The 24211-nt window shown below is 40.3% G+C and overlaps 1 protein-coding gene across 3 annotated transcripts in view; it reads left to right on the top strand.

Moving 5' to 3' along the window:
- CHRDL1 (chordin like 1) overlaps positions 1-15447 on the top strand; it is a 41161-nt gene extending 25714 nt beyond the window's left edge. For 2 of the 3 annotated variants that reach the window (XM_059824303.1, XM_009811418.2), the window contains exons 6-11: positions 3681-3748; positions 5022-5196; positions 8536-8730; positions 10492-10659; positions 11822-11911; positions 13177-15447. In XM_059824303.1, the coding sequence (XP_059680286.1) occupies positions 3681-3748; positions 5022-5196; positions 8536-8730; positions 10492-10659; positions 11822-11911; positions 13177-13307 (827 nt within the window). In that variant the 3' untranslated portion in view covers positions 13308-15447. The remainder of the gene's footprint in view (positions 1-3680; positions 3749-5021; positions 5197-8535; positions 8731-10491; positions 10660-11821; positions 11912-13176) is intronic. The other variant, XM_059824304.1, reaches the window with a different exon arrangement.
- The last annotated feature ends 8764 nt before the right edge of the window (positions 15448-24211 follow it).

Genomic DNA, 24211 nt, shown 5'->3' with positions numbered 1-24211 from the left:
CCTTGAATTCCAGCAGGGTAACATTGCTCCCTTTGTTTTCCTAAATTGAAACAAGGAGAGAATGCACTGATGATAAAGTTGCATCCCCATAACAAGGTAAATCAAGGCTTCAAATGAAGTATTGAAATAGCTGCCATTACTCTGGGTAGAAAAGCTTTGCAATAAAAGAGGAGCTTCTATCTGACAGGTTACCAGACCTGCTCAAGTTACGCAAGACACAAGAATTTCAATTCAGAGGGTAAGGCCAATTACTCCAGTTTAAATTAGGTGTCAATCTATACTTAGGTGACTTCAATATTTTACTAGCAATTGCATTTTAGATCTTGTACACACCGGGAACTTGATTCTAGGGGCCTTCCCAGCCTTTCTGAATGTCTAAACCTAAATGTCTGTCTAAAAGCCCGTCTAAATGTTTGAGAATTTCTATATGTATTTTATCTCACTACTAGTATTGTGGCATTTGAATCACCACTTCTAGGGTATCTAAGCACCTATGGCCAGTTCTCAAAGATGCAGATAAGCACCTAAAGGTACCTATGGTTTTCAGAAGTGCCACTCCATTGATATCAGCGATGCCAGGCTGCTTTGAAAAACTGTCCTGCTTGCACTGTTGTGCAGCTGTATCCTTTTGAGATTCTGGTTGTTTGAAGTCAGTACTATTGCATGGTAAAAATAAGGAGTATTATATTGTTGGTTATATAATTTTGCCTATGGTGCTAGAGTTGTGAAACACAAACCAGCATAGTCCCTGTCCTAAGGAGTTTACTGAGTACACATGCTGGACCAAAAGCTCTGAGCAGTGAAGGGGCCGAGCCAAAAAGAGGGTACTTCGGAGTGTATCAGTGCTTAATAATGCAGCGTGATGCAGAGATAGCACAGCACACTTTGAAGAAACAAGTTCCTGGATAGAAGCTGTGTAGTCATGTCAGTGCAGCAAGCTGTCTAAGCTACTTAACCTGCGGAGATGCAGTGCTAATTAAGTGTGGCACCCATGTAGGACCTGAACTAATCTCTTGGCAGGGCAATGCTGTGTGCTGCATAAATACATGAGCTCAGTCAGAGCAAGGATGAGGATCTCTATGCAGTACTCCTTTGCATGGAGATTGTTCCTCATTTTTTGCTGCTTTGCTATGTTACTCGACAGTATCTTCACAAATCTTGAAACATTTTGCCAGGCAAACAGCTTATAAAGCTTACTGATCTCAAGCAGGCAAGGTGATAGTCCAGGCTTCCCAGGGTGAAATTTAGTGGTATACTGTTTTAAATGTAATACACTGGCAGTTATTTAAAGTAAATCCTTGCTAATCATCTGATTCCTGGTATCTGTTCCATGATAGTTATTTGAGCTGTATTTGAAACCAACCTCTTCCAGTTACAAAAAACAAAGTGACTTTCAAAGAACGAAGTGTCAAACATATAGCTATGCTGTAAACTAGCCTTACATTGGAGAAATCAGTCACTTCAGCCAGAGAGACAGTCACTAATGAGAAATAAGTTCATTAGAATTTCCATATAAGAGGTGAGAGTAGATTGGATTATGCAGTAGAGACAAGCCAATGTCTCCACTGATGCAGGGTTTCTTTAATGTATTCCACTGTCTGTTACTCGTACTTAAAAATCTCAAAAAGATCATTTATCTCAAAATCAACTTTGTCCATTTCAATATGGCATAAGCTGTTTTATCTCCCCTCTGTGATTCTTATGAAATGCAAACCTAAACAAAACGTTTGCATCAAGATCTAGCACAGCTCATGGGGAGGAAACTGTGAGTCAGTTTCTGCTCCCTGCATGGCCAAATATATTAACATAATATATTAAAATTTGCTTATTTTCCTATTCATCCCTCTGTTATTGACTAGAAAAGGCTCCAAGCACTACGGTTCAGATGCTGGTTTATGTCAGGATCCAACTTGCCCTTAAGTTAAGGGGAAAGTTCTCATAAACTGCATAAAGGACAAAATGCTAATACATAGTATGCACTAAGGTAGTGGATCCATGATGGATCTGACTGCGTTAAATCTGGATGAGTTAACTCCAGAACTGGAGGCATACCTGCCTCAGCACCATGGCTCTCCCAAGCCAGTATCACACACTACTACTGCTGCAGCAGCCATCCTGCTTCAAGGTCCCAAGCCAGTGATCCATCTGTGCCATTAATGTAAGGCTCCTGATGTGGTGGTACTGCTCTGCATTCCAGTGCAGTGCTTGGCATATCTAGAGCTAGGCTTTGAGCCACTAGCAAAGCGGTTTTATCTGTACTTGTATCTGAATTCCAAGGCTGGGATAAATTCCAAGCTCCCCTCCACACTAAATGATTTCTCCTGTTCTTGTACAAGTTTTCCAAGAATCACATATCAGTTCAAGTTCCGTGGCTTGTCTTATCAAGGAACACCTCTAAATACATCTCTAAAAACTTCTTAAAGCCACATTCTTTCTCTAGCCTGAACTGATTCTTCCCTGCTATAATTTCCACCATAGCTTATGCTTAGTTATGTTTGTATTTATGAAGTTGTCTTTACAAAGAAAACAGCTGGACACTACTCCTGAATAGAAACAGAGCGATTCTTCTTCTTTCCAACTTTCCTGTCCATGAATCACATGTTTGGCTGTGAGGAACCAGAGCCTGGCTCTGCAAGTCCCTCACACTGATTCTCAAAAGCATTCATTACTTCTGCATCACATGCACAAATTGCAAGCACGCTAGCAAAACCTTTTCTCTTTTAAAAGACAAGTCAGAATGTCCTTGCTTTGTTACGAGCGTCCTTAGTGCTATGAGCCTTATTCTATAGTACTTTTATTGGCCTGATTCAAAAAAGCAGTGCTGAACATTTCATACTCTCTACATGCAAAAAATAGAGGATCCTATGAGCTTAGATGGGATCCTGTCTTAGTGGGCCAAGTTCTCGTACATCCTGCCATAACTCATTGCATGTGCCTGGCTTCCTGGAAGAGTTGCTGTTTTGTCTCTAATGAGTCATGCACTGTGCATGGCCATCATTTCTATTTATGAAACAGTCTGTCTTTGACAAACAGATGAAAGCACCTCCCTGGTTCATAATCATACCTGGGGGTGAATCATGACTTACCAATTTTTGTTAAATAAACCATAAATAAGAGGGAAGAAACAACCATATAGATATGGGGACAGGAAATTTGCAGGACAAAATATGGCTTACTTTTTCTTGATATGTATAATACAATGTTATTTATTAATGGCTACACTTCAGAGCTAACCACAAAAACCTAATTCAGGATTCAATTCTCAGTCAAGGTACATGTCAGTTGGGCAACAGTAACTGTGCTTGTGGATTCCCTCAGCCCACAGTAGATGGAAGGTCACACAATTTAGCCTTTCTCTGTAAGCTAAGTCATGTCTCCTCACCTTTGCCTGAAATCACACAGCAAATGGTTGCTGGAAATTACCTTGCCCATAACATCTTGTTAAGCCGCATAAATCTGATAGTACATCTTCATCCTGAGTTTTGCATAACGTTTGGGAAGAGATCTTCCTTTTGGTCTCTACAGAATCTAGTACAATAAAGTCAGATTACAGATTGACACACTGATGCAGCCTCCACCCTAAATTTAGCTGTAAAGCTGGATGAGATTTTTCCCCTAAGTATCTCCCAAGGTGTTGCACAATCACTCCCCTAACTGATACTGCTCTGCTTCACATACAGGAGATGGAGAATTATCATGGGAACATTCTGACGGAGATATCTTCCGGCAGCCAGCCAACAGGGAAGCCGTAAGTGTGACCTACAATTTAAGGACATATTTTACTGCTGTGCTGTGCATGCTAGTACATTGGGGAAAAAAGAGAAAAGGATAATAACAGGTCTGAATATCTACTGCTTCATCCTGGGTTGTGTGAATCTAGCCTAAAATAGGTTTCTTCCACTTCTGCAAACCCCTTAATAAACTCAACCTAAATTCATGAATAACGCTGAATTATAAACTCCCATGAGCTCCTGCGGGCTCTGGATTTGGTCTTTGTTGTATATGCTCTATAAGAATAAAATTTCACAGTGTTTTGTTTGCTGTGCAAGCATCACTTTTAAATCATAACTGCAAACACTTACTTCCCAGTTGACATATACACATGTATGTATTTACTTTAGGGGCTTCACTACCTCTGGGGCTACAAGTATCCATTAACAACTTACTCCTCAAGAGATGATTTTTATGACAGCATTTGGAGAGAATATGAAGAGATTTTAAGCATTAGGTGCACTACCTAAATACATGAACCAACAAGTCTTTGGATTAGTGAGAAGAATCATGCCTTATAAAATAACTGCTGTAATAGACACTATTGCTTCACGCCTATGGGTATTTTGGAAAATAAAAAAATCTCTGAAAACAAGCAGTGTTTTTGCTCTAGAAAACACGCTGCACACTACTACTACTACTACTACTACTACTACTACTACTACTACTTCTACTTTCCTTTGCAAATTAAATGAGACTTCCCAGTCTGTAAGGCAGATTTTAGTAGGTTCTGCTCAGTCTGTGCAAGGCTAACCCTGGCCTTGCATGAGAGTTTAAAGCTGCAAGCAAACAAGAAGCTGGACAGTCATTCTGGACACGCTCTGCCGCTGGAGCCCTAGTAGAAAGCAATCTTCATGGGGAAAACTAGACAGGCTTACAATTCTTCTCATCTAATTTTAAAGTAGAGTAGACATCAGTAAAGTAGGTATCTAGCTCTGAACACAGGTCAGGTCAGGTTCTAAAATTGCCTCTCTGTCCATTGACTTGATTAGGGATTTCAGATGACCAACTTAGATAAAGACACCTACACTGACATACAGATTCTGGTGAGATGAGGTGCAACTGCGTATGTGTAGGTGACTTCATCAGCATGTTAACTATCTGCAAAACCTGAATGGCCTTTATTTAGTATGGTGCCATTCGTTACATTTAATGACATTTGTTGATAGCTTCCAGTACAGCCTCTTTCCCCATGTTCATTGGAATGAGACATTTACTTTCTTGCTCTCTTTCTGTCTCCAAACAAACAGAGACACTCATACCATCGCTCCCACTACGACCTGTCACCCAGCTCCGCGAGGCAGGTAGTCAATATTCCACGATTTCCCAATGCCAGGAGTAACCGTGGAGTCCTACCGGATCCCCAGCAAGCTTCAGGAACAATAGTACAAATCGTCATCAACAACAAGCATAAGCACGGACGAGGTAAAGACAAGTACTTCTTAAACTGTTACTCTGGGTCAGGAATCAATCACCTATAGCTCAAAAAGAGTTGTGGAAATATACAGCAGAATCCTGGAAATTCACACCGGTATCAAGTGACCAAATGCAAATCAGGGAGGCAAAAAGCAGTAAGCTATTAAAGATATGAAATTAGCTCTTGACTGAGATCTGTTGTGCCTACACATACAACAGTGCATTTCACTTTGCAAAGGCACCACACTGTCGTGTTGTTCTCTGAATTACTTTGTGGGATTGTGCTACGTAATTCTGAGAACACATGCAGCCGTTACCAGGGAAGTGAGCATTTTGTGCCATACAGGACACCACGATGCCTTCAGATTCACTAACTTGCTCACACAGTGACTTGTCCAGTAGGAAATTGTTCGTGGTTATTTCCTTTACACTGTCTCCTGTTTTGTAACTTTAATAGCTGTAAACAGCATACGTTTAAACTGCCCCACAAATCTCAGACCATAAAGATTTGCCATAGTATCAAGAGGTTTTCTGCCTCCAAGGCTTAACAAATTATTCTCAAGAAAGACAATATCATGACTTCCCCCACCTTAAGCTCGTTGTCGGAGACAGTGGGATGCAAGGGGTGCTTTTCCTCCTCCATGACTAATACTAGAGGCAGAGTGGGCAATTAACCTGTACTGGATGCCTGAGCTGTAAAGAGGTGAAGTTAACCAAAGTACTGAATCTCACTCTAAGAATCCTTTAGTGCCTTCTGATAATATAATATAGGACATACTACATTATGGGGACAGCAGAATTTTGAGCCCGTATGGCAAACCTTATCCAAACATGACTAAGCCATATTCTTGCTGCATTACAGGAAGGACAAAAATAGAGAGAAAATACCAATTCTCCAGTTAGTGGGACAGCAGGTTTTGTACAATAAGAAGGGTGGGATGCTCAATTCCCACAGTGGGTGCACCTCAGTGAACAGAGATCTGTAGGAACAGGCCTAAGAAGCCATGAAAGAAATAGGTGCAAAACCAAATGTTCAGAAGAGCATCCATCCACAAATACCAGTCAGTATGCAATTAGAAACTACCCACAAAGAGTTAAAGGCCCTTGTATTAGGGCCAACTAATCTTTTAAGGTATTAACTAACAGAAGGAATGTTGGCCATAGGATCTTTATTATCCACCTGAACAAGCATGAAAAAACATTCAGATCATGCCAGTGTTTTATGCTGAATCTAGGAGCAGGAATCTCCATGCAGTGCAATATCTTTGACATGTAATTCACACATGAAGACATCATCAAAGCAATTTCTACCTGATTTGTTTCAGCAAATAAAGAGCATACAGACAAATAGCATATTTCTGGATGCAGTATATAGTAACTGCTGCAACTTCAGACACTCGCTGCCTGGACACTGTCTGAGAGATCTCCGTGATGGAAACAGGAATGCTGATCATGTATTTTCTTTTGTTCTTGTGCAGTTAACAAGGGTTTTATTAATTAATGCATATGCCCCTTGAGACGCATTTCAATAAGTTAAAAAATAAACACATAACAACTCTCCTGACATGCAAATACTGTGCAGTTGCGTGGATATAGATTTATCATTCTAAACATGAAGGGCACTACAAACAGCGCATCAGGGATCTAGAAGTTATTTGCCGTATTTTGGCTGCTACTGGAGGCTTCATCTGCTACTTCAGAGTAATTATTTAACTGTTTTGTGCTAAAGAAACCCTTAAAACAGAGAGAATATGTATCTACACAATGCCATGTATTATCCCTTCCCCTGTCAGGGAGAAATCATGAAATATTTACGTCCATAAAGGATCTGGAGAACGCTACCTGGGGAAAAAAAATCGATATAAGCATAAATATAACTCATAATATAGTGTTCAATCATGTAAGAAGCCTGCTGAGCAGCTGACTACTTACCAGTTTTCTCATTTCTAGTTTTTTCTCCCATGTTCTTAGTATACAGATAACACTTTATTTGCTTTTATCTGACAAACAAAACAGTTACCTACCTCTAAAATAAAAATGTGTCTTAGGAAAGAGTTAAAAAGTAGCAAATTATAAACCAAATGATAGCATAACCCCATGAAAGACAATACATTGCAAAAAACACTCCCCATAAATCTCAGTAACTCAGTAAAGTATAAGCCAGTTGGTCACATCTGTTACCAGTTAGATGTAAATTTCAGATTACAGATAAAAATTAAATTGCTTTTGAAAGTTAGAGGCAAAATAGGAACATATTTTACAAATAAAAGAATTAATAAAAATGATGGCATATTAGAAGAATTGGAAATATTTACAACATATCCCAGCTTCACTTTAGTTGCTTTTAGAAATCAGGCAGTGCCCTTTCTTTCCCCTTGTTAGGATTAGTTTGCATTTTTCTTTGTGTTTATAAAATATTTAAAAAGAAAGAAGTAAGGTTTATAGGACAAATGCAAACATGGTGTAAAGTGATATAATTCCCATTAACTGCCGGGTGACCCAAACTGGCTTCCACCAGGCATGGATTTTTCCACTCTCCTTGTGTCAGCTGTATTTCTCTGCCTCCCAAGGGCACTGATGAATAAATATTCTGAGGTGCTTAGATGCTGTTGGAATGAAATTTCAGTCCCTTATGCATCCTTTCACATTAATGTTTTCTTGTGATTCCAAAAGCCAAATGTGTCTATATACCAATAGATATACATATTTCCACAAAGGACATTAAACTTCATTTTGCAACATTCCCTTGCTTTGTTCTGTGTGTTGTGTAGCAGGAAGTCTCATGCAAAAGCAATAAAAGGCCCAGGTGGCACTAATCCATCCTACTGATAGTGTGGCTCTCACTGCAAAAGCCATGTTCAGCTAACGGTAAGAAAAGTTGTGCAGATGACTCAGTAGCAAATGTCATGATCCTGTCATCTGCAGATTCAGTTCTAGAAGCTAGAGCCAGTGTAACAGTCCTGTGTGTGGACTGTAATTAGGAGGGGAAGGAGGAGTGAGTTTTATAAGCTGGTTTATGATGCACAACTGCAGAGGAGTTAGTCAAATACTTGACTCAGCCATCTTCACTGTTGTCCTCAAAATAGTGATGGATACCATTGTCAGCAGAGTTGGAATCAAGGCAAAACTGCTCAGAAAAGGGTGATCACAGGCTCAGACTTACTTTAAGTGGCAAAACTCCAAGTTAAAGTTAACAAGCAGAGAAATGGGCCAGAGACACTAACAAATTACATACAGAGACACTGCTTTCAACAAATGTGCATGAATCAAATGAATAATCCTAGAGAGGTAGCCAGTGAACATACCTTTTCCAGTTGTACTTTTTCTTCCTTTTCTTTTCTTCCGTAGTTTGTGTTTCAAATGGCAAAACATACTCACATGGTGAATCTTGGCATCCTAACCTCCGAGCCTTTGGAATCGTAGAGTGTGTGTTGTGCACCTGCAACATCACCAAACAAGAATGTAAGAAAATTCATTGTCCAGAACAATATCCCTGCAAATACCCTCAGAAAGTAGAAGGAAAATGCTGTAAAGTCTGTCCAGGTAAAACAAAGTTGATCACAGACCACCTTTTTGCTGTGCATGTTAAGGGGCTTGGCTTAAGCCTTCTGGTCACAATAAGATGTGATGAAAATAGCACTAGCTGTGCCCATTGTTCTAATGTGCGTGCAGAGGTCCCACTGTGAGACAGGCAGAGCTGCCTGCCCAGTCCTGCTGTTCACTGCTGTTCCTCAAATGGGGGGGCTTGCTGCCTGGGGCTTATATGTGCTGATCAGTCACTGCCTTTCTCTCCACTGTTAGCATGACTTCCTGACGCTCATTTCCAAAGAGAATATTACAGAAACGTACACAGAAAGTTCATTACTGTCAATAGGCTTTCCAATCCTTCCCCCACTTGCAGCGCCCACAGAACCTTCAAATCATTTTCTAGCTTGTGAAATTTGCATGGAGATAATATCATTTCTGCTTTTTAAAATGTACCAGAAGGATTCAAAACCTCGGATTATAACTTGATTGGTGTCAGTTATGTAACTTAATCCTAAAAATAAATACTAACTTATCACAAATTTAGCATTGTTTCTATGCTGCACTAATAATTAAACTTATGTAGACATTACTTACTAAAAACAGTGCCTACAACTAGTGAAAAATCTGCTAATATGAATCTGCTGATTGTCTGCCAAATGACCAGCCATGTTGCAGATGATATAAAGGGTAAAGGAGTGTCCAGGTCCATTCTGTGCCTTTAAACTTCTTTTCCAATCTGTATGGCCCATTTCTATGTTTGTTTGCTGATGCATTGGGCAGAAATGCTCTGAGGAAATGAGTTGTTCAGTCGTATATAGAAATCCTTCCTAGAATGCACGCTTCCCATTTTCTCTTGCTAGCCTTGCTTACTGGGAAAACGCATGATGCAGTGGCAGTAGGCAGGCAGGAGGGGCGTGTATCTAGATCCTTTTGGATACTTGTGAATCAGAGATCCACAGCTTTTATTGGGCTCATCTGAGATGAGAACAGTCAGCAAAACCTGGTTAACAGGCTTCAATAGAAAATTTAATAGCAAAAAGAAAGTTACTGTCTTTTTCTTTGAGATTCTATGTGCCAATTTTTAAGAAAGCTGAACCTCTTCCTGCAGTCTGTCTTGTATGTGTGGAGATGTATTAATTATTAGGATTTTCCACAAACAGCAGTCCAAGTTTCTGAGTTGCATCATCTCTCTTACATTCTTGCCCAACTTCCAATTAGCAACAGAATAATTACAATTTCTACTTATACGCTCTACAACTTTACCAGGTGGGCAAGAGATAATGTGCACTGTGGCTAGCCCAGGCTTGCACTGGCCAGCTGGCTGCTGCCAAGCGAAATGCAAACCTTGTAGGTTCTACCTGCCCTTTTCCTCAGCAAAGCAATCATTTGGGTCTCTTCACTCTGTCCAACCACCAATTTTCATTTAGTTATTTTATTACCTCTGAGACTTCTACCGTTATTTCAAATATGCCTGAAAAGTGGACAACAGGTTCAAAATTTGGGAGGAGTCTCACAGACCACATGGTTTTACACAGCTCATTTCCTTATGAAACTGGATTATAAATACGAATACTGTCTTGCCACCATAGACAGGCCATCACAACCTAGCAGAATGGAACACTATTAGATGTCTGGGGCCTAGCTGGAGATGGATTTGAGTGGCCATACAAGTGAAAATTTGACTTTTAGACTAAACCTGCTTGGCTATCAGTGCCAAATAAGTTCTGGAGGACTTGATTACAGCTGTAGTATGTGTTTTGGGCTTTTTTTAAACAGAAGAAGTGCCAAGTCAAACCTTTGACAACAAAGATTACTTCTGTGGGAAAGAGACATTTCCTGTCTATGAATCCGTTTTCACAGAGGAAGGAGAAACCATCAGAAAAATTGCAGTAGAGACTGAAAAGCCACCTCAAATAGAAATACATGTGTGGACAATTAGAAAAGGTGAGTTGAGCAAGTTCTTTCTTTAAACAGTGTATCATCTGCCATTAAAATCCCAGGACATTTTACAAATCCAAGCATCCTGAGACTGGTGGTCTTCTGACTGTTTAGGATATCGCTATTACAGCCACTTCCAACATACTCACGTTTTTGCTGTACGAAAACCATTAATAACACACAAAGCTCTAGTTCTGCAAACTCCTACCCTTCATTGTGAGCAAAAGCACAATGACAAACAGGTTGTCAGTAATACCCTATGTAATATATTGCAAATGGGTAGTAGGGTTTGAATCAAGTGCCTGGAGGTTCTTATTTAGGATGGACCAAAAAGCTTTCCACTGAAATCAGTCTGCCCTATCTGCCTTAGTGATGCTACACCCATGATGGTCTAGAATATGGGTAAAAATGTGTTAAGGATGGAAACAATATCTTTTACTAGACTGACTGGTAAAATTAGAAAAAATAGAAGAGCATTCAGAAGCCCAAGCACTTCTGCAAATCCCAAACATTTAGTATAGTAAAAATCGTCTCCAGCCTCCTAAAAATTCTATCTACTTAACCTACTTTAAGCAAAAAGCATGTGATCCTCATAGGAAACCCTCATATAGTGCAGCCCTTTACATGGAAATGATACATCTCTAAAATACACTTTAAAGCACAAAGACAAGCCCAAAGTGTGAGCAGAAAAAAAGTCACAGAGGATCAGATGGTTAATAACTACCGTGTGTGTTCAAGAAGCCACAAAGCCTTGTGATGATTTGACAGTGATGTTGCCTGCTAGCTCATGACAGGCAAAATGTTATCTGACTGCAAAATGATACTGTTTTTCTCCAAGACACTGGGATTTTGGCTTCTGTTGTAATCTTACATTTACTCAGACTAAGGAAGGGTTCAGCTATGTTGGAAAAGAATTGACTAATTCTCACACCCCTCACAAACTCTCTGCAATCATAAATCCACAGAAGGTTTTATAGGGGAGTAGCAAAAAAACAGGGGGGTGGCAAACAATAAATAAGAATAGGTTGAAAAAACACGTAATTGGTAAGGATTGTTTCACAAGGTGACTCAACATGGCACTAATTCTACATAAAGGCAGGACAGCAACCCAGGTTTAGAACAACAAGCACATTTCCAGTAACATGCACTTCTTATTTCTTTGCTGAAGGGATTCTGCGTCACTTCTATGTTGAAAAAGTGTCCAAGAGAGAATTTGAAGAACTTCCTTACTTCAAGCAGATAACAAGAACAACCCCTAGTAAGTAAAATTCTGTCCTTTTCAGGTTTCTATTCTCTATATAATCATAGCCTTGAAAAACATTCTCTTTTACTCAACACAGTCAAACAGATGTATTAATTTTTCCTCCAGTACATGGCTCCAATATTTTAAAAGTTTAGATTTAAATAATCAAAATACAGCAATTTAAAATATAGATACATCTAGCGGTAGTTCATGTCCCTGCTGTCTTAGTCCCCTGTATTTTGATAAAATACAAGATAGATAGGCTGTTTTCTGCCCATACTGCCATAAGTCTGAAATATGACTGATGTCAGCACAGCAGCACAATTTGGATTTAGTTAAGTAAGATGTCAAGTTACTTTTAGAAAGTCATTTAGAAGGGAAAAAATTCAGAGATGATTAAAGGAGTTCTCCTACGTACATGTATGTTATATCTGAAAGAAGCCTTTCCTATGTTTTTGACAATATCTTCATTATTAAAATATGGTTTTTGAAAGGACATGTAATTCTTTTATCACTCTTGATTCAATTTCTTTTTTGTATTTCATCCAGCTTGGGATATGACACTTAATTTGATAGTTGAGTTAAGGTATAGACATTTTTAGTTCCCAGTTCTTTTGCATTACAAGTTGTCATTTTTTCTGAGGTCTCTAATTAGGCAAGGAAGTATTTTTCCCAGGAATAATATATTGTTGATAAAACAGGCTTAGTGAGAAGCAGACACCTTTTCTTATAAAAAGTTTCCTGATTTTTTGCTGTTAGCCTTTCGTAAGCTTGTCATTGTTATCTGTAATATAGAATTCTAGTTACCAGGGCACCAGCCATTTCTATTGACATTATCAAAAATGTATAGAATATCCAGCAAACACAGTTTGTATTACACACAGGTAGGCAGAGTTCACAGTGCATGAAATGCTTAGACTTGTTGCTTCCCAGCTTTTAAATACTTTGGTTTACCATCAGAGTTAATTTTTCACATCACTCTATCATAAAGCAAAGTATCCAGCATCATAAATAGTTGAATAAATAGGGTCAACTTACAGTACTACTTAATTAAAGAAAGGAATAATATTCTGGTCCTTGTTTATTATTTTTAACAGTTATTTTGCATGGAATATGTTACGTGATTGTAAGATACCTTGAATATTTTCCATGGGAGGACTGGACATTCTCTCTTTGACCATTGTGAATCAGTTGGTCTGGAGAGTGCTTGTAAATGTCTTCAAAGTTCCCTATGCCCTTTTCTAAGTCAGTATCTGTCTCCTTTGTATTTTTATTTTCAGGCCAGTGGAAAATATTTAGCGAGGGAGAAGCTCAGATCAGCCAAATGTGTGAAAGCAGAGTGTGCAGGACTGAGCTCGAGGATTTGGTAAAGGTTTTGTACCTTGAAAAGTCTGAAAAGGGTCACTGTTAAGGGAGACAGCACTGGAGGGAGAAACACAAGAAAACTTATGAAAACTTGGATCTGCAGCTGGACTGCAGGCTTATTTTGCTTAAGTCAACAGTTGCCCTAAAACCCAAAACTATAATGCAGTAATTATTCACATCATGCACAGCAAATTTGCTGCTTTATGTGTAGTGGTCTGTGTCAACCATTCAAATATCTCCTCCCAAAGACTAGGAGGCTCTGTATTACTGGTGGGGGAAGGAGAAAGAGAGACTGTACTTTCCCAGAGTTGCATTTCTTTACAAGTTAAAAAGAGAAAACGGAACATTTTTATTATTATTATTATTTGGCAAGTTATTCAAACCAATGCAAAGAAGGACACCTAATAAATGTGCAGGAGCTATGGAGAGCATTATTTCCTGTGCTGAATTTATACCATTTCTGGAGTTGAAATGACTCATGGATTTTTTTTTAGTAGTGGAGGAAAAATACAAATGATACAATACTTGTGCTGGAGACATAAAAAACAGATTTAAACTAACGAACTCCTAAGCAGCCTGCCTTTGGGATGATGTCTTGTAGTTGAGCAAACTGAGTCCATAAACTGAACAGCAGGTGCTAGTGGCAATCACTATATTTTTGTAGCAATTTGAGCAAATGTTCACTTTTAAGTGGTTTTCACCGCTTCCTCCACCCACTTCTCTAAAAAATGTGAAGTGTTAGCTCCCTATCACAGCCCTAATAACTTCATTCTTCCGGGCCCTATTAACACACGGTCTTGGCTGATAAACTGCTTTCTAAAGTGATGTGGCAGGTGGTGGTGAAGTACTTGCAGTACTTTCAAAACACCTAGAGGGTTAAACCTCCCGATTATTACTCCTTAAGAGTTGCGACAGTGCTTAATTTATTTGTTCTGATTTGTTACAAACCTAATCTTCTGCATTTTTCTGAGGGTGACTTCTCAATTTGCACGCTTCAAGGACAGCTCTCTCCCATGACAAACACCAAACAGCCACAGCAGACCTTTAGAACGCAGCAGCTCTGTGAAAACTGTTATCTTTGTGAAAGACAAATCTGAGAGATTCTGTTAAATTTAGTATAGCATGCCTAGAGTGTGTTTAAGAAAGGTGGCTCTCATCTGCAGAAAAAGTACAAGTATAAATTAAAAAATGGTTTCTCTGAAGAGTCACCAAAGTACTGCATTGGCTCGTGGCTGCAATGTTGGATTAAATCCCAAGCAGCAAGCGACTCTGCCTGCTTTTGCTCCCATTTCCTACTCCAAAGCAGACAGGAATACTGCTGTTCAAACACACGCTAGGAAACAAAGATTTGTGGAAATGGTCTGAGCCAGAGGTTCTTCCCAGGGAGTGAAATCAACAGTGACAGCAAGGATTTTGAGGTTTGTCATTCTGCCAGTGACAGCACTCAGGGGTGTACCCATTTCTAAAGGGATGAAGGTGTGGGAGAGCTCAGTGCTGAATGCCAAAAGCCCGTTTGAGGCGGAGTTTCACCATCCTGAGGGGATCCTTGCCCTGAGCAGCAAACCCTGGCAGCCTCCCTCTGCAGTGCAGGCCTCAGGGCCAGGCTTCTTCGTGCCACCCAGGTCCTGCCTGTGCTGCCCGCAGCGTTGGGAGGAGTGTAATGCAGGGCTTCTCAACAAAGAGGGGCAAGTGAGGAGAACAGACATGAAGGTGAAGGAAGGGCTGAAAGGAATTAGGAGAATACATATAGGGTGATCTCGGGTCCTTAGCAATTTTGCCTGTGTATAACCCCCCTGTTGTCCCTAGGCCTGGACAGAGAGCAGATAATATTTAGGAATACTTCCCTCCCTACCAAGCACTCAACGCGGTCCACTGCATAACAGGAAAACACACTAAAAAGGGAGCTCCTCCAGCAACTGTGTGGATTTGCAAGAACGAAATGTTCTCACCTGGTATCAGTAAGAACCATGGGGGTCTCTTTCCAAGCCTACGTGGGCTGCAGGGAAATCCTCCGTGGTCCCTCCACAGCCGCAGGGGAGTCTCTGCTGGGGGCCTGGAGCCCCTCCGCCCTCCTCCCGCCCGGCCCTCGGTGTCGCAGGGCTGTTCCTCACACTTTTTCCCTCAGCCCTCGCCGACCAGCAGCGTTCTGCCCTTTCTCGAACGCGCCTTCCCCGAGGCACCGCCATCCTGGCCGAGGGGCTCAGCTGTGCCCGGCGGTGGGGCGGCAGGAACCGGCTGGAACCGGCCGTGACCGGCACAGGGCAGCCCTCAGCTCTCCTCAGAGAGCCCCGCCGCCAGCGCCTGGGCACGGGTGCCTGGTAGCGCTGATACCATGCTATAGTGCACAGTCTTAACCAGCACCTGGCCGTTAGGAGTCCTGCATCACTGTTTTAACTACAAGGAGAGCTAAGTGAACTGTCCCACCGCCTTTCCGCGGGACTGTACCCGCTGCCTCCATAAACCCTCTCCTGGGGTTTGAAAGGGGTGTAGCATACCCTAACGGAGGTCCTAAGACCTCACTGAATGGGGGTTACTGCAGTGTAACTGCAGAAGAAGCAGTTTGACATCAGCAACACCCATGGCACGTGGCATCCACTGGGTTGAAATGTGCTGCAGAAGTGCAAAATTTTATTATAAATCTAATAAGTCATGAATTAACCTTATCGTTCCTTTGGTGAAGACATTGTAAGGAAGAGGTTCTGAGGAACTGTAGCAATCGGGTGGGAAGACCAGCAGTTGATTCCTCACCTCGCAGGCATCGTCTGTTTGTAGCAGTAGCTGGTGAAAAAAGACTAAGTGGAAAGTGTACAGTATTTGTAATTTTTTTTGTTAAGAAAAGGTGGCAACCTGCTTTTTGTATTTGTGACAGGACAGGTGGAATCCAGATTGTGTATTTATTTTATAAGAAACACTTTTTAAGAAAAGCAAAAAGAGATCATAAGCATCATTTAGTAAAATGCAGTGTTGCATTTTTCCAGTTTCTGGTCACTTAAGACAACACAATACACAGTGTCATGTTTTTCGTTCTCTTCATGGGATGTATGTCTGTTACGGTACTTATTTATGTACTTGTTGTATCACTTTGACCTGGTTTGATAAATTAATAAACTCTGAAGTTGATAATAAAACAAGACGTTTTGTGTATGACTCTGTTTGGTCAAGATGTTTGGTTTCAGGTCCCTGTTTGCAGTCCTGCTGCTGCCGCCTCAGGGGAAGACTGAACCCGTGCGCCCGGCTGGGTGCAGTGCGGGTCTGCCTGCTGTGGAATCAGGCGCCGAGCTATGGAAGGGTCCGATTCAAGACTTAGACTGCTGGACAGGGTACAAAGCAAGGCTTCAGAGCTCACCCACATCCTTAACACTTCAAGCGTGCGCTTGAACCACACGGACTTCAGCAGTGCACCTAAGGCACCAGTTTATCAAAAACCTAAGAGACAGTCGTAGGTTATGAGCAGTTCTGACTTACCGCTACTTACAACCGGGCCTGAGAAGCTCTGTGGAGTGCACTCATGGGAGTCCCAGTGAACTCAGCAGGATTGTAGGGCCCTCCACAGACAAGTTTGCTTCAATTAAATAACCGTTGCAATATGCTGCAGTGTTTAATCCATAGGGGTGGTAATGTTGCTCCCATTTAAGACACTTTCAGACCAAGGCAGTAAAAGCTTGCTGTAACTCAGCATCCACGGGGTCGACACTGAGCCCTGACTGCTCACTGTGTCTGAAAATCAGACACATAAAGCTTGCAGCAGGACAGCTGTGTCCCCAGCGCTGCAGTAGTTCATTCTTTTGGGTCTTCTCTCAGAAATGTCTTCTGCAGAATTTTGCAAACCAACTCACACTAGCACTCATCTGAGCTAAACTGAAAAGTTATAGAAATTATCACCACCTGGGTAACGCGAACAGACAAATTAGAAGGATCAGCAGGATGCTCAAACTATCAGCTTATTTAAGTTGTTTAATCTCAAGAACCACGAGTGTTTGTTTTCAGGACTTGTTACTAGGGCAACAATAGTATGCTGGGGAGACAGCATAGGACCTGCAATATAGAGATTTTCTGCTCAGAGATATGTTTGACCTTTGGGAAATACCCAACTTAATTCAGCTTTCACCTACCCAGCATGATTAATTTTGAAAATCAAAGCATTGACATCCGTATATGGAAGCCAACTAAAGAAGAAATCAAGCATTGACAACTGAGAGAACAGTACAGGACATACTGCTTTCTGGGCAATGCATATTCTGACGCTCAAAATAATTGGGGAAATGTTGATGGAATCGATCTGTGCTAATGACTAAAAAGAGATGGTCCTAAGAAACATAAGAAGAAAGTGTAAAACATTAACTCACACATGGCTAGCAGTGCCACTAAAATGGATAGTATCAGCCTTGGGAAAGATGATTGCTCAAAGTGGTTCCACCGTAAATCACTTTGAATCAATAAGTACATCAAATCTGGAATTCAGGATGTCTCTGGAAATTCTTCATGAAATTAATTTCTGTTATTTCATCACAACCTGCATATTCATCTTAGCCACCTTTTAATTTTAGCAAAGTGCCTGTTACAAGAACCCCTTCCATGAGGACACACCCTAGGCATGCATACCTGCTCTGCTCTGATCTCCTCCTCTTGCAGCCCCCTTCTCCAAGCCTAACTATCTGAGAGACGTTAGCCTTCCTAGTAGTTGCAGACTGAAAGCCACTAACAGTCGGGGTTGCACAGCTGCATCCCCATTGAATGTATTCTCTTGATTTCATAACATCCAAATGCTTTTTAGCAGCACACTAAATCTTATTTCTCACTTCACTCCTATTCCCCTTTCATGTAACACAGATCACCTCTGACTCCACATGAGTCCATAGGCCAGGAGGGGCTGGGTACCAAGAGGACAGGCCTATTCACTGCTATGTTCTTCCAAAATACACCTACACGAGTACAAGAGAAAGGATTTGTCAGCCTAACACTCTCAACTTCATACACTCTCCATTAAAAAAAAAAAAGGTCAAACCATTTCACAATTCAGATGATTAATACTTCCAAAATAATTGATAGCACATGAAGTATTTGCGTAATATTGGTGTGCTCTGGTGCCCATTGTGTTATCCACCTAAGATAAAAGCCAAGATTTTGGAGATTTATTGTGGGAGGGGTGAAAATTGACAAAGTTAATCCTTATTTCCATTTATTGCTTTTGTTTGGGGTTTGAAAAATGTCTTCATCTTCTGATCTGAGGTTTTGGACCGTTTTACTTCTTGGATAAAGTATGTCTGCAACTACATGAGTATATGAGTATGAACCCACAACCCTGCCCTTCTCACATAACACCAACCCAACTGTGAGCAAGAATGCAAAGCATCCAAAGCAAAAACAATTTATTTTAACCCGGCAAGACAGTTTTTAATGTAGACACACCGGATGACAGTTCAGCATGTTCAGAAAAGGCAGTGAGCCTGATTTCACTACCACTCAAAGTAAAAACTCCCAATCTGTCCTCAAATGGCCTCAGCTCAAGAGACAGAGATAGTCGTGCATCACACTAAGCTTTAAGTGTAGCTAACTGCTTCTCAAACAGCACCCACAGTTAGTTGATCTCTCCACCAAGATCAATTCTATCTCCTATAGATTTACTTCTCCTGTTCTTCTCTTCTTTATTTGTTTGTTTCAGGATCAGGACACCACAAAATCAGGTGTGTTAAGGCCACGATAAATTAAAACTGCATTCTAGTCCCACTGCAGTAAATAGTAGCAAAACTCCCAAAACCTTTAAGAAGGGGTCCCTGAAGAACTCATACTGATACGTACTGTACTGGCACTAAACACATTTTAGTGTGCTCTAGTATTTAGTGTGTACCAAAGGTATATTTTATACTTTCCACAGACAGATTCCAAGCCACTTAATGTTCCTTAGACAGCGCTGTTGCTCTAGCCTGTTCTTCCTCAGCTCAGTTCTCCCCTCTGCCAACAGCTAGGATGGGACAACGAATTTTGAGTCCTAATTTTGGAGGCATAAATAGGAGTCAAGTGATGCTTAAGGTTTATGTACTGGGGTATTTTTGTTCCACATCTCTAAATGGGAAGATTCAGACTTTCCCGTTATTTTCATGTCCTGTACTAAAGTGTTGTGCGGCATGGCCAGGTTGTATGCTGTTAAATAAGCAGTTCGAGGTAGATGCAGTTCAATAGAGACTGAAATAGTTTCTATATAAACTTTTTGTAGTGTACTCAGGGTGGAATGGGAAATGCTGTAGAAGCATCAAACAAGAAAAGTGAGCTCTTGGGCCAGTTTTTTCATTAGCGAAATGAAAAGACATTATGTAGAAGTATTTATAGTTACGGTTGCATAACTATCTCATAAACTAATAGACAACAGTCACCAACTAATCAATCTGCACAAAGATCTTCCTAGAAAAAGGAAGATTTGATTGTAAATATGGTTATTTAGTTAACAAAAAATATTGTTAGAGACACATGTACAGATCCAAGTGATGCTACGTTCCAGAAAGCTGTGTTTTGGTATCTGAGATAATGTTTTCAATTCTGTGCTATTAGAAAATATTTCCTTGCTTTGAATGCCATATTATATATTCACATAAGCTAAGTCTCACAAATTCTTTGGGTTTAGATCTAGCCAGACAGTGGTATCCTTTCAAAAATGGTCCAATGACAGCATTGAAAAACATCAGATGATGTTTACAATCAAACTGATTATCCACTAGGTTTAACTTTGCCATTTATATTAATGAAAACCAGTTGTAAAATCATGCAACCAAATCCTACCAGTAGCCCTTCTCACTCACTTCACACTGTGTAAATTACTACAACCAAGTCTAAATTAAAAAGAAAAAAGTTATTTTGAGCTTCAGCAAATGTGCTAAACTTCTGGAAATAAAAACCCTGCTGCTATTTTGTTTGAAAGACTTAGTTTATAAATTATGGATTGTTTTCACAAGTGAGAGGAAAAAACTGCATGAATTCAAAGAACATTCAACATAGAGTCTCTTTTATTTTGCAATCATAAATAACTGAAAGATTCAATTGATAATAACGGTCAAAGCCTACAGAGACTGAAGAACTTACAACAGCTTTTCCCACCCTGATTTTTCTTCTTAATTCAAAGTCAGACATTATTTAGAGACCTTTGCACTGATGAGTCCCTGCTGAAGAGACTGCGCTCTTCCCATGACATCAGCTTATAACAAGCTTCCAATTTCTTTATAGTCATCATGCGTTGGGAATTATTTACCCCATCTAAATGATGTCCATGATGAGATCACTCTTATTAAGACAAAGTTATCATAACTACCATGCTCGTGGTGATCACGGCTCATATTAATACATGGAGTGCCTAAGAAAATGTAGTCACTAGTTTACTTTTCAAGCAAGAAGTTAAGCAAACCCTAGAGAAATTGAGGAGCACAGAAACTCTTGACAAACTGCATTTGGTTTCTAAATGTTGAAAACTGGACCTCTTTTTCCTGGCTTCTCCACCAAGTAGTATATTTCTTAAGAGACATTTTATCTTTTTGTCTACGATTAAAATACTGAAAGGAGCAGTTGCTAGAATAGTACCTCTAGAATGAAGCTCCAGCAAAATCAATCTGCTGGAAGATTCTTGAAGCCAAGAATCCAGTAAAAGGCAAATGGGCTTCTCCAAATCTTGGATTGCAAGGCTCAAACGTACCAGAAACTCACTGCCTGCCGCTGTTCCCTTAAAATACATTTCCACGTAAATCTACATAATAGTCACGATAAACTCTAAAGGTTTTTGTGAAACTCAGTAGAAAAAGATACATCAAGTAGTATTTCAAAGGAAATTATCAGATCAAATTCTGTGTAAATTGGTTTGATTGCACTTTAGAGGGACATCTGACCCGATAGAGGAATGAGCACTTCAATCTGGACAGAAGGCACAAGAAAAAAATTAGGAAAAATATGACATTGTCTGTTATAAGTGTAAGGAGAAAGATTTTTCTCATCTTCATTTTTTTTTAAATTGCAGTTTTCAGAGCCATTGCAAATCATTCATTGCTAGTCCTGTGAAATCTTAATAGATTTCCAAACAGAGGTTCCCAGGGGACTGCTTAGCCCAGAGGATTAGTAAAGAGAATAGAGTAGTTGTCACTTTGAGTTCTGCTTCTGGGCAATGGGATGAACCCAGCAGACTAGCTTTTATTTCCACCTCAGAAAACGCGTCTGAAGAAATGCTTGTAAATAAAGATTGCTCTGGTCTGATACATGAAAGGTAGCCAAGGTGAATCCCAGGATCTCTTCTGGGGCTGCTTCAATGAGCCAACGTATCTTAAAGCCACTGCAACTGGTTTATAACATGTTTCCTAACATATATTAACAAATAAATAGTAAAAAAAAAAATAGACTTCTCCCTTGTATCAAAAAAACATGATTTCTATCAAGTGTCCCCTCTCTACCAGCATTCTTCCACTCCTAGAGCTAAGGACACCTTCTTCTTGTACCTATCCTGCTCTGAAAAAATTCTGGTAAAACAAGATTTTGTGACCAAAAAAAGCAGGAGAGCTAAAATCTGCTTCCTAAGAGCTCTTGGTGCTCTAGCTGAGAGAAACTCTGTAAAATTCCAGCTCTGCTGCCCTGGAAAACAAAAAAGATCCTGGCCCATTTCTGCAAAAACTTGTGAAAAGCCAGTCTGCCCCTGCCAACAGCATAACTGTTATTTTCACGAATTGCCAACTGAGAGAGAATCCCAAAAGAAAGTTGGTGATCAGGCTTGGGAGACCTCAGAATGATGTAATGTTTGACAATAAGCTTTTGACTTAAAACAGGCAGTCCAACAAGTTGAAAGTGCATTTAATTAAAACATTTTATAGATCAAAGGGTTTTCCTTTCTGACAAAGCTTCAGGTGCCACATAATCATAAACTTCTCAATTTGAGGTTTGACTACTGCATAGGAGATGCCAAAATGAGGGAGGAAATGAGAAAATGTGACATAACCCCTTCAAAATGAGCTTTTAAGTTAAAATAGACTGACATGCTCTTTTTTACATCCTAAATTTTGCCCTATAAGCTAACTACTTTGGATATGCTTCTATCTCTTTTCTCCATTATAAAATCTCATTAACTCCTCACTGGAAACACACTATCTTCCACTACCTATCTTGTATAAAACTCATTTTTCCAAAATAGTAACAAATAAAATAGGGTGAAAACAAGCTTAAGGCAGTGATGGAACTCTTTTATGAAGTGAATAGGTGCTCTCTGTGCCAATACAGTCTGTTTAATCACAGCCTAACATTTTAATTATGTATATAGCTAAGCAGACTTGCTTGCATTGGCTTAATTATTCTGCATGATAGTATGAACAAAGGGCCTCTGTTAAAGTAATCAACAAAAATTTTAGCTGGCTGAGTTTCCTCAAATGTTCCGAGAGCAATGAAAGATCTGATCATTAAGCATTTACTGCCCCTGAGAGCTATTTTAAACCTGTTCCCTTCATATCACAGCTGGCCCTTTGAGTAGCCTCAAATTCTTTTTATCTGAAAGCCCTCGTAAGGCAGAACAAAAGAACGTTTCTCGTTTGGAATGAGCTGTCTGTGTCATCTGTGTGATGTTCACTAGCAGGAGATGTCTATCTTAATGAGCTTTCAGCCAGGAACAGCGCTGCCACTTTCTAACTTTTGTCCAGTTCACAGGACTCCTGATGCAGGGCACACTGGATGTGTTAGAATTGTAAAGGAGCCCCAGCAACTGCACATTTCATAAGGATCCCACAATAACAATTAAGCAATAGTTTCTGCTGTTGTGGGCCTCTCCTGCCAGATAATTTACCACGACGGGAGCTATGCAGAGAACCCACGCTGAAGGTGAGGACACATAACAGAAGTGAACGTTCATTATCTTCCAATGAAAGGGAAGTTAGCACCAATGGGAATTGGGTTTTAAAGGACCAAAGGGTTAAAGCTTTCACATTTTGGAGGCACTTACCATTAATTTCTCCTTTGCCCAACAGAAGCCAAGAGTTTTGAAATACACTCCATTTTAGTGGACCCTGCGAACCAGATCAGTGGCAGCCACGTAAACACTCCAAACCTACCCACGTATATGGTAGAAGAGAGTCCAGTAATGCTAGAAAGTTGTGCAGAATGTCTGTCTTTATTAAAAAGCTAAACGTTCTGTCATTGTAAAAGCTTTCCACGTAAAATCTGGAAGCTTGGGAAGAAAACCAACAGCCAACGTATTACAACAAGGGAGGGTCTCTCCGGTACCCTGCAAGAGTTGAAGTCCAAGTACTTTATGATCCCACTTTCCTCTGTGAGTCTCCCTCATCAGATCACATTTCCCATCACACACAACCTGCTCTCACAGAGATGACACACCACAGGAGCACCTGTCCATACTGCATCTTGAAAGATACAGCTCACCTGCTCCACCGAGGAGAACAGAGATGGGGGGAAGAGAACTACAGGAGTCATGAAGTACGACGGTGGGCATTTACATAATAGAATCATAGAATCATAGCATGGTTTGGGTTGGAAGGGACCTTAAAGATCATCTAGTTCCAACCCCCCTGCCATGGGCAGGGACACCTTCCACTAGACCAATAATTTCTATGTTGAGTCGTTTTTCAAATACCCATTTTCTCAATGGATATTCTTTCTTAAAAAAATATGCCAAAATGTTGGTGATAAACCTAGGAAGAAAGAATTCAGTAAGTTCTAAAACCCTGTTAACTTATTATATGAGAGGCAGATTTACTGGGGGGGAATAGGGAGGTCTACTGTACTTGCAGGCAGTCCAGGAGAGTATATGTTTCATCCATGTGACTGAGCAGAAGCTGTAGGAGTATATATTCCTTGTTCAAGGAATATGTGGATGAGGCATTGTGGGACATGGTTTAGTGGGCATGGTGGTGTTAGTTGACGGTTGGACTTGATGATCTTACAGGTCTTTTCCAACCTTAGTGATTCTGTGATTGTGTAACA

This window comes from Gavia stellata, chromosome 14 (genome assembly GCF_030936135.1).
Source record: "Gavia stellata isolate bGavSte3 chromosome 14, bGavSte3.hap2, whole genome shotgun sequence".
Classification (NCBI taxonomy): Eukaryota; Metazoa; Chordata; class Aves; order Gaviiformes; family Gaviidae; genus Gavia; species Gavia stellata.
Note: the sequence above shows the minus strand (reverse complement) of the source record. Positions and strands in the feature narration are given on the sequence as shown.